Genomic DNA, 15349 nt, shown 5'->3' on the forward strand with positions numbered 1-15349 from the left:
GGATGGGCAGATTGCATGGGCCATTTGGCCTTTATCTGCCATCATGTTTCTATAACCATAAAGCTCTATGACCTCACAATGTAGGTGTAAAGAGCCTTAGCCTATAGGAAGAGGAGATGCAAATGTTAAGAGCCTTAGCCAATAGGGAGAGGAGGAGATAATGGATGCTCTGGATGGGCCATTTGGCCTTTATCTGCCATCATGTTTCTATAACCAAAAAGCTCTATGACCTCACCATGCAGATGTAAACAGCCTTCGCCCATAGGAAGAGGACATGCAAATGTTAAGAGCCTTAGCCAATAGGAGAGAAGAAGATAGTGGATGCTCTGGATGGGTCATTTGGCCTTTATCTGCCATCATGTTTCTATAACCATAAAGCTCTATGACCTCACAATGCAGGTGTAAAGAGCCTTAGCCTATAGGAAGAGGAGATGCAAATGTTAAGAGCCTTAGCCAATAGGGAGAGTAGGAGATAGTGGATGCTGCGGATGGGCAATTTGGCCTTTATCTGCCATCATGTTTCTATGTTTCTATAATCATAAAGCTCTATGACCTCACAATGTAGTTGTAAAGAGCCTTAGCCTATAGGAAGAGGAGATGCAAATGTTAAGAGCCTTAGCCAATAGGGAGAGAAGGAGATAGTAGATGCTCTGGATGGGCCATTTGGCCTTTATCTACCATTATGTTTCTATAACCATAAAGCTTTATGACCTCACAATGCAGGTGTAAAGAGCCTTAGCCTATAAGAAGAGGACATGTAAATGTTAAGAGCCTTAGCCAATAGGGAGAGGAGGAGATAGTGGATGCTGTAGATGGGTAATTTCGCCTTTATCTGTTGTCATGTTTCTATGTAATCCATCACTTTCTGGTAGGCACCTTAGAAAAGATGCCTACCAGCTAATTCATATTTTAAAATTATTTTTGAATTGCTATTTAAGGGTGCTTTTCATTTAACGACGCTGATTAAGCCTTATTGAATAATTAAGTTATACACATAGATTAACTAGGTTTGCCAATCTAGGCACCTAATTTCAGCTGCTATTTATAAAATCTGGGCCTAGTATTCAGCAAGCAGCCCTCAGTATTTTGATGGCCACGGCTGGTGTTATGCCCAGAAATTTAATGTCAGGCCATATCTGGGCCCAGGCAGAAATGAGGAATGCCGACCTGGATGTGGTGGCGATATCTGAGACCTGGCTCACGGACTCCCATGGGTGGAACATGGTCATACCGGGTTACAACTTGCTCCGCCAGGACAGGGAGGGCAAAATGGGAGGAGGTGTAGCATTATATACTAAAGATGACATTAAGGTCACCAGAATCACAGATGTCCAATACACTGGGGAATCCCTTTGGGTAAACTTGGCCAGAGAGAAGGACAAATGCCTGTATCTCGGCGTAATATACAGACCCCCTAGACAACAGGATGACCTAGATATGGAAGTAATCGGAGATATAGAGAATATCACCTTGCGTGGGGACACAGTATTGTTAGGTGACTTCAACATGCCTGATGTGGATTGGGATACGCTTTCCTCTGCTTCTGGCAGCAGCAGGAGGCTATTAAATTCTATGAAGGGAGCAAGACTCAGGCAATTGGTGTTGGAACCAACAAGGGATCAGGCAATTCTGGACCTGATACTTACCAATGGAGAAAGTGTCTCAGAGGTCTCGGTAGGCGACACGTTGGCCTCCAGTGACCACAACATGGTGTGGTTCAATCTCAAGAAAGGTTCCACTAAATCTACTACACTGACCAAGGTCCTCAAATTCAAGGACACAAACTTCAAAGAAATGAGAGACTTCATTCACCAGGCGCTACAAAGCCAAGCAGGAATCGATAACGTGGAAGAAATGTGGTCGACTTTGAAAGCCACCATACAGGAAGCAACAATCCGCTATGTTAAATCAGTAAGTAAACGGCGAAGAAACAATAAACCTCAATGGTTCTCTGCGGAGATTTCGGCCCTCATCGAGGAGAAGAAAAAAGCATTCATCTCTTACAAACAATCAGGGAAACAGGGCTCTAGGGAAGTCTATCTGGCCAAGTCAAAAGCCGTCAAAACAGCAGTTAGGGAGGCCAAATTCCACTTGGAGGAGTCTCTAGCGAAGAACATCCAAAAAGGAGATAAATCCTTCTTCAGGTATATAAGTGATAGAAATAGGAACTCAGGCGGGATAGTACGTCTTAGGAAACCAGACAGAGACTTTGTAGAAACGGACTCAGAAAAAGCCCAACTGCTAAATGAATACTTCTGCTCAGTCTTCACCCGCGAGGCGCCGGGACTTGGCCCTCAGCTACAGAGAAGGGTTGACGCAGTTGACCCGTTTAGTAATTTCAAGTTTACACCGAGTGGTGTCTACTGCGAGCTGTCCAAGCTTAAGGTTAACAAGGCAATGGGACCTGACAACCTACACCCTAGGGTGCTCAGGGAGTTATGTGATGTCTTGGCGGAACCGCTATCCGCGCTCTTCAATCTATCCCTTAGTACGGGCAACGTCCCGTTGGACTGGAAAACGGCTAACGTCATTCCACTCCACAAGAAAGGATCCAAGATGGAGACGGCAAACTACAGACCGGTGAGTCTAACATCAATAGTGAGCAAACTAATGGAAACTCTAATCAAACGCCAATTGGATACGATCCTGACCGAGGAGAATCTATGGGATTCCCGTCAACATGGATTTACTAAAGGGAGATCCTGCCAATCCAACCTGATCAGCTTCTTTAACTGGGTGACAAGGAAGCTGGATGTTGGGGAGTCCCTGGACATCATATACCTGGACTTCAGCAAAGCATTCGATAGCGTACCACACCGCAGGTTGCTGAGCAAGATGAGTTCTATGGGATTGGGCGATACACTGACGAAATGGGTTGGGAACTGGCTTGGAGGTAGGCTTCAGAGGGTGGTGGTGAACGGCACCCCCTCCGAAATGACGGAGGTGATCAGTGGGGTGCCGCAGGGCTCGGTCCTGGGCCCGATCCTTTTCAACATCTTTATAAGAGACTTAGCGGAAGGGCTGCGAGGTAAAATTACATTATTCGCCGATGATGCCAAACTGGGCAATGTAGTGGGCAAAAGCACAACGGACATAGATTCAATGGGTTGCATACGAAGGAGTTTCGTTAGCCATAAGCCCGAAGTCATAATGCCATTATATAGGTCCATGGTGAGACCCCATCTGGAATACTGTGTACAATTCTGGAGACCACATTACCGCAAAGATGTGCTGAGACTTGAATCGGTCCAGCGAATGGCCACACGGATGGTCATGGGGCTCAGGGATCTCCCGTATGAGGAACGGCTGAATAAATTGCAGCTCTACTCCCTAGAGGAACGCAGGGAGAGGGGGGACATGATAGAGACATTCAAGTACCTCACGCGCCGTATCGAGGTGGGGGAGGATATCTTCTTCTTCAAGGAACCCACGTCAACACGAGGGCATCCATGGAAAATCAGGGGAGGGACATTGCATGGCGACACCAGGAAATACTTCTTCACCGAGAGGGTGGTGGATCGATGGAATGGTCTTCCAATGCAGGTGATTGAGGCCAGCAGTGTGCCTGATTTTAAAGCTAAATGGGATCGAAAGGTGGGATCTCTTCGCAAAGGGAGGTAGGGGAGGGTCATTGGTGTGGGCAGACTTGATGGGCCTTGGCCCTTATCTGCCGTCACTTTCTATGTTTCTATGTTTCAATGCCCGACAACATGATACACGACCTACTACTACTGGAGCGCTGGTCTAGGTCCTGGCAACTCAGCTTCAATGCCAATATGAGCCACCCAGGCATAAGGAGATGCATCTATCGTGATGACCTTGTGATGAGGGGGTATGCTGGAAATGAAGACGAGAAACTGACAGGGTTGATGGTCAGTCTAAAAGAGGTATGCAGGCAGATCAAAAGGCTGAAGAGCGATAAATTCCCGGGACGGATGGCATCCATCTGAGAGTCATCAAAGAACTGAAAGGAACTATAGCTGAACTACTTCAACTAATAGCCAATCAGTCGATCAAATCGGGAAGATTCCGGAAGACTGGAAGGTGGCGAATGTTACGCCGATCTTCAAAAAAGGTTCGAGTGGAGATCCGGGAAACTACAGACTGGTGAGTCTGACCTCGGTACCGGGAAAGATGGTAGAAGCACTGATAAAGGACCACATCATTGATCACCTTGACGGACAAGGTTTGATGAGGACCAGCCAGCACGGTTTCAGCAAAAGCAGATCTTGTTTGACAAATTTGCTGCACTTCGAGAGAGAGTAAACAGGCAGATAGACAAGGGCGGCCCGGTCAACATTGTATATCTGGATTTTCAGAAGGTGTTCGACAAGGTTCCACATGAATGACTACTTCGGAAAATTGCGAGCCATGGAATCGAGGGTGAAATACTCACGTGGATTAAAAACTGGCTGGAGTATAGGAAACAGAGTGGGGGTAAATGGACAATACTTGGACTGGAAGAGCGTCACTAGAGGGGTGCCGCAGGGCTCGGTGCTTGGACCCGTGCTCATAGAAACATAGAAAGATAACGGCAGATAAGGGCTATAGCCCATCAAGTCTGCCCACTCTACTGACCCATCCCCTTGTCTAGTTTCAAGTTTATTAAAATTTTGATTAATCGCTTAATCTTAATTCAAAGCGATGAACATATTTAAAAAACAATTAAACTTACAATATATTAAAAAGTAATACATTTAAACATAAACATTAAAATGAACTAGACTATATACAAACTTTAACAAAACAAAAACAAAAAGGTAAAGGGGATTTGAACTACAAATTATTATAGAAAAGGAGGTTAGGTAAAAACACAAGGTAGGGAATTTAAAATGAATAGTCAAATACAACATTATTAATAAATTCAAGATTAAGAATTATTATTCTATGCCCTAATGACCCAATTTCCTTAACTCGACCCTCGTAGGGATCCCACATAGGTATCCCATTTATTATTAAAGTCTAGCACGCTGTTTGCCTCGATCACCTACACTGGAAGCTTGTTCCAATGATCAACCACTCTCTCCATGAAGAAATACTTTCTGGTGTCGCCATGAAATTTCCCGCCCCTGAGTTTGAGTGGGTGCCCTCTTGTGGCTGAGGGTCCTTTGAGAAAGAAAATATCATCTTCCACCTCAACACGTCCCGTGATGTACTTAAACATTTCAATCATGTCTCCCCTCTCCCTACGTTCTTCGAGAGTGTAGAGCTGCAATTTGTTCAGTCTCTCTTTGTACGAGAGACCCTTGAGCCTCGAGACCATCCTGGTGGCCATCCGCTGAACCGATTCAATTCTGCGCACATCTTTACGGTAATGTGGCCTCCAGAATTGAACACAGTATTCCAGATGAGGTCTCACCATGGCTCTGTACAACGGCATTATGACTTCAGGCTTTCGGCTGACGAAACTTCTATTGATACAACCCATCATCTGCCTTGCCTTAGATGAAGCCTTCTCCACTTGATTGGCAGTTTTCATGTCTGCACTGATGATTACTCCTAAATCTCGTTCTGCTGAAGTCCTAGTTAAAGTTTCTCCGTTCAAGGAGTACGTCCTGCATGGATTTCTGCTTCCGAGATGCATGACCTTACATTTCTTAGCGTTGAAACCTAGCTGTCAGGTCGAGAACCAACTTTCCAATGTAAGCAGGTCCTGCGCCATATTATTCTGTAAATTGCATTCACTTACTATATTACATAGTTTGGCGTCATAGGCGAATAATGTTATTTTACCTTGGAGCCCTTGAGTCAGATCCCCTATGAATATGTTGAAAAGGAGTGGACCCAGGACTGAGTCCTGCGGCACTCCACTGGTCACCTCCGATGTTTTAGAGAGGGTACCGTTAACCACCACCCTCTGAAGTCTGCCAATCAGCCAATCATTGACTCATGCATTTAGTGTCTCTCCTAACCCCATCAATTTCATCTTGCTTAGCAGCCTGCGGTGTGGGACGCTGTCAAAAGCTTTACTGAAGTCCAGGTACACGACGTCCAAAGACTCTCCCAAGTCCAGCTCTTCAACATCTTTATAAACGATCTGGACATTGGTACAAAGGATGAGGTGATTAAATTTGCAGACGATACAAAGTTATTCAGAGTAGTGAAGACACAGGGGGATTGTGAAGATCTGCAACGTGACATAATCAAGCTCGAGAAATGGGCATCGACATGGGAAGAGATTCAATGTGGATAAGTGTAAAGTGATGCATATCGGTAACAAAAATCTCATGCACAAATGCAAGATGTCCGGGGCGGTACTTGGAGAGAACTCCCAGGAAAAGGACTTGGGAGTTCTGATCGACAAGTCGATGAAGCCGTCCGCACAATGTATGGTGGTGGCGAAAAGGGCGAACAGAATGCTAGGAATGATTAAGAAGGGGATCAAGAACATATTGAAGAAGGTTATCATGCCGCTGTACTGGGCCATGGTATGCCCTCACCTGGAGTACTGCGTCCAGCACTGGTCACCAAACATGAAGAAGGACATGGTACTACTCGAAAGGGTCCAGAGAAGAGCGACTAAATTGGTTAAGGGGCTGGAGGACTTGCCGTACAATGAAAGATTAGAGAAACTGGGCCTTTTCTCCCATGACAAGAGGAGAATGAGAGGGGACATGATCGAAACATTCAAAAAACTGAAGGGAATAGACTTAGCAGATAAAGACATATTGTTCACCCTCTCCAAGGTAGGGAGAACAAGAGGGCACTCTCTAAAATTGAAAGGGGATAGATTCCGTACAAACTTAAGGAAGTTCTTCTTCATCCAGAGAGTGGTAGAAAACTGGAACGCTCTTCCGGAGTCTGTTATAGGGGAAAACACCCTCCAGGGTTTCAAGATAAAGTTGGACAAGTTCCTGCTAAACTAGAACATACGCAGGTAAGGCTGGACTCATTTAGAGCACTGATCTTTGACCAGGGGGCCGCCGCATGAGTAGACTGCTGGGCACGATGGACCACTGGTCTGACCCAGCAGTGGCAATTCTTATGTTCTTATCCACCAATGACGTGACTGCAGAAGAGATGATGTCACAGATATATGTTGTGAAAGATGATCCATTGCTTGAGACCACTGAGAAGCAAGGGTCCACTGAGGAGTACGAAGATGTAGCTGTGCCAGTGGTGTCACATGGACAATGGAAGCTATGTGGCCTAGAAGAACCATCATGTGCCTGGCAGAGATGGATTAAAGAGGAAGCAGTTGCTGACACAGACGTATGAGAGCCTGAAGGCGATCTTGAGGAAGAAACGCTCTCATGAGAGTGGTGTCTAGGATTGCCCCAATGAATTGCAGATTTTGAGTTGGAAGAAGATGTGATTTGGGGAAGTTGACTTCAAATTCTAGAACCTGAAGAAAAGAAATGGTCTGAGATGTTGCTTGGACCACTTCCTGAGATGATACAGCCTTGATCAACCAGTCGTCCAGGTAAGGGAAGACTTGAAGGCCGTGGGAATGAAGAGATGTGGCCACTTCAATCAGGCACTTTGTGAAGACTCTGGGAGAAGATACCAGGCCGAAGGGGAGGACCTTGTACTGGTAATGACATCGATTGATTTGGAAACTGAGGTACTTCCTGGAAGTTGGATGAATTGGAATATGTGTGTAGGCTTCCTTGAGATCCAGAGAACATAGCCAGTCGTTCTGATTGAGGAGAGGATAAAGCAGGACAAGGGATAGCATCCTGAATTTCTCCTTGACTAGAAATTTGTTGAGAGCTCTGAGATCCAGGATGGGTCTCAGTCCTCCTGGACTTTTCTTCCAGGAACTTGTCCAAATCTTTCTTAAAACCAGCTACGCTATTCGCTCTTAAATAAATAAATAGAGATGATAGGGAACATTTCTATTGCATGCCATTGTATCTTCCTGGTAACTGACCCAACCTCTTGTAATGTAATCTAACCTTTGAACTGAATAGGAAAAAGCGGAATAGCAAACCTGATTAATTTAACATAATAGTCCTCCCTGTAGCTGAAAAGGTTGAGTTCATTTCTTACAAACCACCACTTGCACTTCTGGGTTTCTATATCGTTTTTCAAAATTTCTAGCCTGCCTTTAACAAGGTATAATTGCTGTATCTGCTCCCATTTCAGACGCAATCCCCAATCCCAATTTTTTGATGTTCCAGAGCATGAACTCTCTCAATTTGCTCAGTCATAAGAACATAAGAATTGCCACTTCTGGGTCAGACCAGTGGTCCATCGTGTCCAGCAGTCCGCTCACGTGGCGGCCCCTAGGTCAAAGACCAGCATCCTAACTGAGACTAGCCCTACCTGCGTACGTTCTGGTTCAGCAGGAACTTGTCTAACTTTGTCTTGAATCCCTGGAGGGTGTTTTCCCCTATGACAGCCTCTGGAAGAGCGTTCCAGTTTTCTATCACTCTCTGGGTGAAGAAATTCCTTACGTTTCTACGGAATCTATCCCCTTTCAATTTTAGAGAGTGCCCTCTTGTTCTCCCAACCTTGGAGAGGGTGAACAACCTGTCCTTATCTACCAAGTCTATTCCCTTCAATACCTTAACTCTTTTTTTTTTTTTAATATTTTGTGAGGCATCCACAAACAGAAAACTACCAACTATTCCTGAATGTCGACCATTTCAATAGGGATCATGTATTTAGGTACAGTAGATATATTTCTTTTTCTGGAGGGCTCACATTTTAAAGAGAAAGAGCAGAAGTGGGATTTGAACCTGGATCCTTCAGTGTAAAAGCCAGCAAAATAACCGTGAGGCTCTTCCTCAGCCTTGCTGACTACTCTGTTAATACCTGAAGGTGTCATAAAGTCCGGTATCCCCTTCTGGTTTCACTTTCAGAGGAGAGGGAAGGGGAGATTTAACAAGTAATTCAATCCGGCCACATTAAAGCACAAAAGTACATCAAAACTAACCATAAAAATCATGAAAAACAGACCCTCAGATTAGCCATAGGCTTTTCCTCCACTCCAAGCCCTAGACCAGGGGTGTCAAATGTCGGTTCTCGAGGGCTGCAATTACATTACATTACATTAGAGATTTCTATTCTGCCATTGCCTTGCGGTTCAAGGCGGATTACAAAAGAATTACAAGAAAGGTATTACATGAAGAAAATATCTGGTAATTTCTAGGGGAGCTACAGAGTAGATGAGGTTGTTTTGGGGAATCGGGATGGTATTAGGGAGTGGTATTGAGAAGTGGGAAGGAGCTAGCGTTATTAAGTCATTTGCAGGAATTTATTGAAGAGAGTCTTTATTTCTTTTTCTGAATGTTTTGTAGTCTGGGGTCATAATTAGTAGATTGGAGATTTGGTTGTCGAGTTTTGCTGCTTGTGTGGCTAGGAGGCCATCATATAGTTTTTCCCATTTAACTTCTTTGATTGGAGGGTGCGTGAAAGGAGTGTCTAGTTGATGTAGCTTGGATGAGGCGGTTGTTTAGGTAGGTTGGGCTGTAGCCGTTTATGGTTTTAAATAGTAGACAGTAGAATTTGAATAGTAACCTTGCCGGAATTGGAAGCCAGTGTGAGTTGAGCTATGCCTCTGTGATGTGGTCGTCTTTCCTCAAAGAAAAGATAAGTCTCAGTGCTGTGTTTTGGATTGTTTGTAGTTGTTTTATCACTGTTGCTAGGCAGGGGAGGTAGAGAATATTGCAATAGTCTAAAAGACCTAGGACTAGGGATTGTACTAAGAGCCTGAATTGTGTTCTATCGAATAATTTTTGAACTAGTCTTAAGTTTCTCATAATTGCGAAAGATTTCTGTATTGTTTTATTGATTTGTGATTGCATGGTGCAGCATCTATCTATTGTCATTCCTAGTAGTTTTAGGGTGGGTTGAATAGGGTAATTGGTTGAGTTAATTTCTATATTGGCTATGGTTGAGACTTTGTTATTTTCGAGGAGGATAAATTTTGTTTTGTCTGGGTTCAGCTTCAGTTTATGATCTCTCATCCATGTTACTATCGTTTCTAGTGTTCGGTGTAGTGTGTCTGTCATAGAGGGCTTTGGTTGATCAAAAGATATGATCCTTGTATGCTAATAGATCTCATACATATTCATTGGGGAAATCCTGAAAACCTGGCTGGATTTCAGCCCTCGAGGAACGACATTTGGCACCCCTGCCCTAGACTCTCAGACTGAGCTAAGCCCCACAAATGAAGTTCAAAGATATATGGCCTGTTTTAATCTCTTGACCTATTGGTATCAAAACTCAGAATGTGTGAAAAAATCAAAATTGTCAACAATAACACTTTCACAATGATTAAGTGGAAGGTAAAAACATCCTACAACATGGGCTTAAAGAACCCCCACAGGGAGGAAAAGCCTCAGACAAAACCCTCCCACCACCACAGCACTTTGGGTGACTGTTTTGAGTCATTACAACTTTAAGAAATTGACTTAGTCATTGATTTCACCATCCATAACACAACTTAGAGCCACGGTGGTCTCCACAGGAGGTTTTTATGCCAATGAGGTTTTTCACCTGAACACTTTAGCCGCTGCTCTGGCAGTGGGAGGGTTTTGTCTGAGGCTTTTCCTCCCTGTGGGGGCTCTTTAGCCCATGTTGTAGGATGTTTTTACCTTCCACTTAATCATGGTTAATCTCTTGACCTAAACACTTCTGCCACGGAAGCAGGCACAGACTTTTAGCCAAGCAGTTTTCAGTCCTTTCACTACGAGTAGATCCTATAAAACTCATGCACACCAACAGGGGTTGGCAGTCCCGGCACAATCGCTACCATCCGACACACAACTATTATTTGTGCATGCGAAATCCCCGCTGAATGTCTCTGTCACTACCAGGTCTATCCTCCTTTGCCATTTCATGACTTGGCATTTGTACGGGACTAGAACTAGGAATTACTGGCCTGCGAGTTTCAAAAACGTTCATGGCCCAGGAGGGCTGAACCAGTAGGAGCAGAGACAGACTGCACAGGAGAGCCATGTCTACTCTTCCACAAAGGATACAATCAATTGCAGAGATATGATTGAAGTCTACAAAATCCTGAGTGGAGTAGAAGTGGATCGATTTTTCACTCCGTCAAAAATGACAAAGACTAGGGGGACCCTCGATGAAGTTACAGGGAAATATTTTTAAAACCAATAGGAGGAAATATTTGTTCACTCAGAGGTTGTGGTAAAAGGGGATAGCGTAGTTGGTTTTAAGAAAGGTTTGGACAAATTCCTGGAGGAAAAGTCCATAGTCTGTTATTAAGACATGGGGGAAGCCTCTGCTTGCCCTAGATCAGTAGCATGGAATGTTGCTACTCTTTGGGGTTCCGGAATCTTTTGTTACTCTCTGAGATTCCAGAATCTTGCTATTCTTTAGGATTCTAAACGAAATGTTGCTACTCCTTGGGTTTTGGCCAGGTACTAGTGACCTGGATTGGCCACCGTGAGACCATTGGTCTGACCCAGTAAGGCTTTTCTTATGTTCTTATTGGACTGCCAGCACTTCAAAACCTCAAAGATTGATGGGAGGGGATGGAAGACCACCAATTAAACATGGTTTTTGTTGATTTCACAAAGAGGTAATCAGGATACGTAAACTATAGACAGACTGCGCTTGGCATCTTAATTACAGAGTCAAGATTTTGCAGTGTATCTCAAACTGTGTGCTGGGGCATCCTCGTGTGTCTCCTGAGATTTCAAGCGTGCCACGGCACACTGAGGAGGAAGAGAGGCGGCTGCCAGCTGACTTCCCTATGCGGTACAGAGCCAGTGCTGCCCGATTCACCGAAGGCCTGCATGTTTCCCCCTTCTCTCTAGCATCCTCCGGCTTCCCCCCAGCCTCCCGGTCCCATCTTTAAAGCTAATTAAAGCAGCCTGCAGAGGTTCGCCGATAAGTAAAATTATTTTATTTTCAATATAGTGAATGAAATGTGTCAGTTTTGAGAATTTATATCTGCTGTGTATATTCTGTGTGTATGAAAAATGAATGGAAAAAATTGCATTACAATTAGTAAAGGGGATGGGAGGTCTGTGGTTGGGGTACTCAGTTGACATTTGTTAGACTTAGGGGGTGCTTAGCTTGAAGTAGTTGAGAAACGCTGCTGTAGGCAATCAGCTGGCCCCAGTGCCTCTCCGTCTCTCCGGCCCTCTTCCCCGCTGGCACCCCTTACTGGCGTCTCGGGGCCCATCTGGAGGGCCTCTGCACAAGCGTGGATGTTGACGTGATGATGTCATGCATACACGTGATATCATCATGGCAACGTCTGCGCACTTCTGGTTGCCTCAAGCCGCGGCCACTACCATTAGTGTGCCCCGGCTCGAGAAAGTTTGAGAGACACTGCAGTAGAGAATCATGTCATGATCCAGCAGACAGTCGGGACCAGTAATCCTGCCCTGAAGAGAGCATTCATGTTACTGTCTAGAGAAGCTTTCTGTTCTATTACCATTTCAACATGGATTTAGACCTAATTTCAGTACAGAAACTCTTTTGATATCTTTAATTGCAAAAATTCAAATAAATATGCAGTAGTACACTTCTTCCTCGTTATTTGCGGGGGGATACGGGCAGAGCCGGACCTTGAATGGCGAAAAACCGCGATTATCCGGCTCTGACCCACCCCCACCTCCCTGCCGCTTTCCCGGCCTTACCTGGTGGTCTAGAGAGCTTTCGGGGCAGGAGCGGTCTTCCTACGCTCCTGCCCTATGCAGATCGCCATGAGGAAATGGCTGCTGTGAGTTCCCGTAGTCTCTCGAGACTACGACGGGATCTCCCTACAGCCATTTCCTCATGGCAATCTGCACGGGGCAGGAGCATAGGAAGATCGCTCCTGACCCGAAAGCCCTCTAGACCACCAGGTAAGGCCAGGAAGGCGGCAGGGAGGTAAAAAATATGGGTTTTTAAATTTTCCCCCTCCCCAGAAAAAAAAATCACGATTATGTGAAATTGCGAGTGCAGAAACTGCGAATGGGGAGGGGAAAGTGTATTACAATTTGACTTGTCTGCCACATTTGATGTGGTTCATCGTGATATTTTGATTCATATGTTGGTTGACATAGGACTAACCCATGTGGATCTAGATTGGTTTAGTAAATTTCTTTTGCGACGTTCTTATGAGGTATGCATAGAGGGCCAGGTCTCATCTTCATGGATACTCAAATGTGGGGTGTCGCAAAGATTCTCTTTTGTCACCTATTTTATTTAATATCTATATGACGTCTTTAAAAAAATTTCTGTCTTCTGCCTGCAGAATCTATTTTTACCTATGTGGATGACATTTCTATTTTATTGGAAGTCAAACACGATTTCAGTGACCTGGTTAAAGGCGTAGATAGCTGTATTTCTAAGCTCCAGAGTTGGGCGAATGCCATTCAAATGAAACTGAATGCTGCAAAAACTAAGCTTTGGAACAGACCTAGATTAGTTAATCTCCCTACTAATATTGCATTGAAATCAAATATTATATTACAACTTGACTTCACTTCTAGAGTTTGGGTATTATTCTGGATTCCTCTCTCACTTTCAATGACCAAATAACTTCCTTAGCAAAGAAATGTTTCCAGTTGGAGTACTGTAATTCTATTTATTTGGGCATTAAACAGGGCAGCTTGGATCGTCTCCGGTTAATACAGAATATAGCGGCCAAACTTATTTTTGGAAAGAGAAAGTACGACCATGTTTCCCCCTTGCCGAGAAAACTCCATTGGCTTCCAGTCCATCATAGGATCCAGTTCAAGTGTGCATGTTTGGTTTTCAAACTCCTTTATGGAATACTTGACTCTTTGATTCCCCTTAGTGGGAATTACAACAATTCTTCACAAAATAGCATTTCCTTCTCTGAAAGGTATTAAAAGCACTGGGAAGCTTAGTAAATCTTTTACTTTTAAATTGGTGAGAATTTGGACTGGACTTCCAGATTCTCGTAAGACTGGTAGATCAATTATTTCAATTTCGAAAAAGTTTAAAAACCTGGTTGTTTTCACAATAGTGAATTTGATTTTAGCTGTCGAATAGTAATTTTAAGCAATTCAACATACTTTTTTCTAACTTTTTCCATCCATCTAATCTAACCAATTTCTGTTTTTATCCCACAGTTTTACTTGTTATGTTTCATTTTTTAACAAACTGTAAACCGAGTCGAGCTCCTTAGGGAGTAGATTTGGTTTATAAAATGAAAATTAGACTAGATTAGATTTCACAAAGTCACCTGTACAATGCAAATTAAGCGTCTTACCTTCTGATGTCTTTGTAATTTTGTCAGCACTTCCAGTTACTGAATCTTGAGCTCTACATATGAGGACAAAGGTCAGAAGAAGCAGAAATGCAGCCTGAGGAAGATGACAAGAAGCCATGTTTCTGCACTCAATCTTTCACGCACACACCACTGCCCCAAGTCCCCTTCCAGTACCCCTCCCACCCATGTGAGCCACTGTAAGATGCAAACTGAAAACGGAAACTGAAAAATTTTCATGTGGTTTCCATAACTGCAGCTTCCTCATTCAATCCAGGCAAGCAGAGTGAAATAAAACTTTGCTCGGTGCACGCAAAATTAGCAAGCTGGCATATTGAAAGGTCCCCGATTACTTCCTGCCATTCTGCAGCTTCACATATTCAAAGGAATTGAGGTGGGCCAGAGGCCCTTGTGATGCTACTACCCAAGTCAACGTGGAAAATAGGGCTTCAAGGAAAAGGTTACTCCCCCTCTTAGAACCTCTTGTGGCTAAGATGACGAACAGAGCAGCGCTCCCTGCCCCTTGGGGAAGGCAGTTGAGAGTACCAAAGGGGCAGTATTCCTTGTCCCTTGGGGAGATAGCTAAGAGTACTAACGAGGTATAGAACCCACTGGTAGAAAACTGGAAAAATTGCCAAGTACAAATAAAACCCAAAATACAGCTTCACAGACTTTTCAATGCATGTAATTGCAACTATTTTAGACAACCTGTGCCTACTGTTTAGCAGGGGCCTCAATGCATTGGTTATGCAATTCGATATGAGTTCAGCCTTTGACCTGGTAGACCACAGGAAAATGCTACAATGCCTAGACGCCATTGGTATCAAAGACGAGGTGCTGAACTGGTTTCGTGGCTTCCTTACATCCCGCACCTATCAAGTACGCTTCAATCATGAGCTTTCCGATACCTGGAGCAATCCATCCGGTGTGCCACAAGGGTCACCATTGTCTCCATTTCTATTTAACGTCTACATGTCCTCACTGAGCTTGCAATTAACTCAGCTGGGGATAAAACTATTCAGTTATGCAGATGACTTCACGATTATAATCCCATTTGCTGACTCTATCTCGGAAACTATTCCCAAGGCTTCAGAAGCCATAAACATGATGGAGCAATGGATGACAAACTTCAAGCTCAAACTTAATTCAGAAAAAACAAAATTCTTCATTGCTTCACCACATCTGTTTGACACCAAAACACCTCTA

The 15349-nt window shown here is 44.1% G+C and overlaps 1 protein-coding gene across 2 annotated transcripts in view; it reads right to left on the reverse strand.

Moving 5' to 3' along the window:
• The window catches only part of LOC117356528 (receptor-type tyrosine-protein phosphatase alpha-like), a 153021-nt gene extending 138743 nt beyond the window's left edge, over positions 1–14278 (reverse strand). For both annotated transcript variants that reach the window (XM_033935862.1, XM_033935855.1), the window contains exon 1: positions 14147–14278. In XM_033935862.1, coding sequence (XP_033791753.1) covers positions 14147–14264 — 118 coding nt within the window. In that variant the 5' untranslated portion in view covers positions 14265–14278. The remainder of the gene's footprint in view (positions 1–14146) is intronic.
• Between the last annotated feature and the right edge of the window lie 1071 nt (positions 14279–15349).

Source organism: Geotrypetes seraphini, chromosome 1 (assembly GCF_902459505.1).
Source record: "Geotrypetes seraphini chromosome 1, aGeoSer1.1, whole genome shotgun sequence".
Classification (NCBI taxonomy): Eukaryota; Metazoa; Chordata; class Amphibia; order Gymnophiona; family Dermophiidae; genus Geotrypetes; species Geotrypetes seraphini.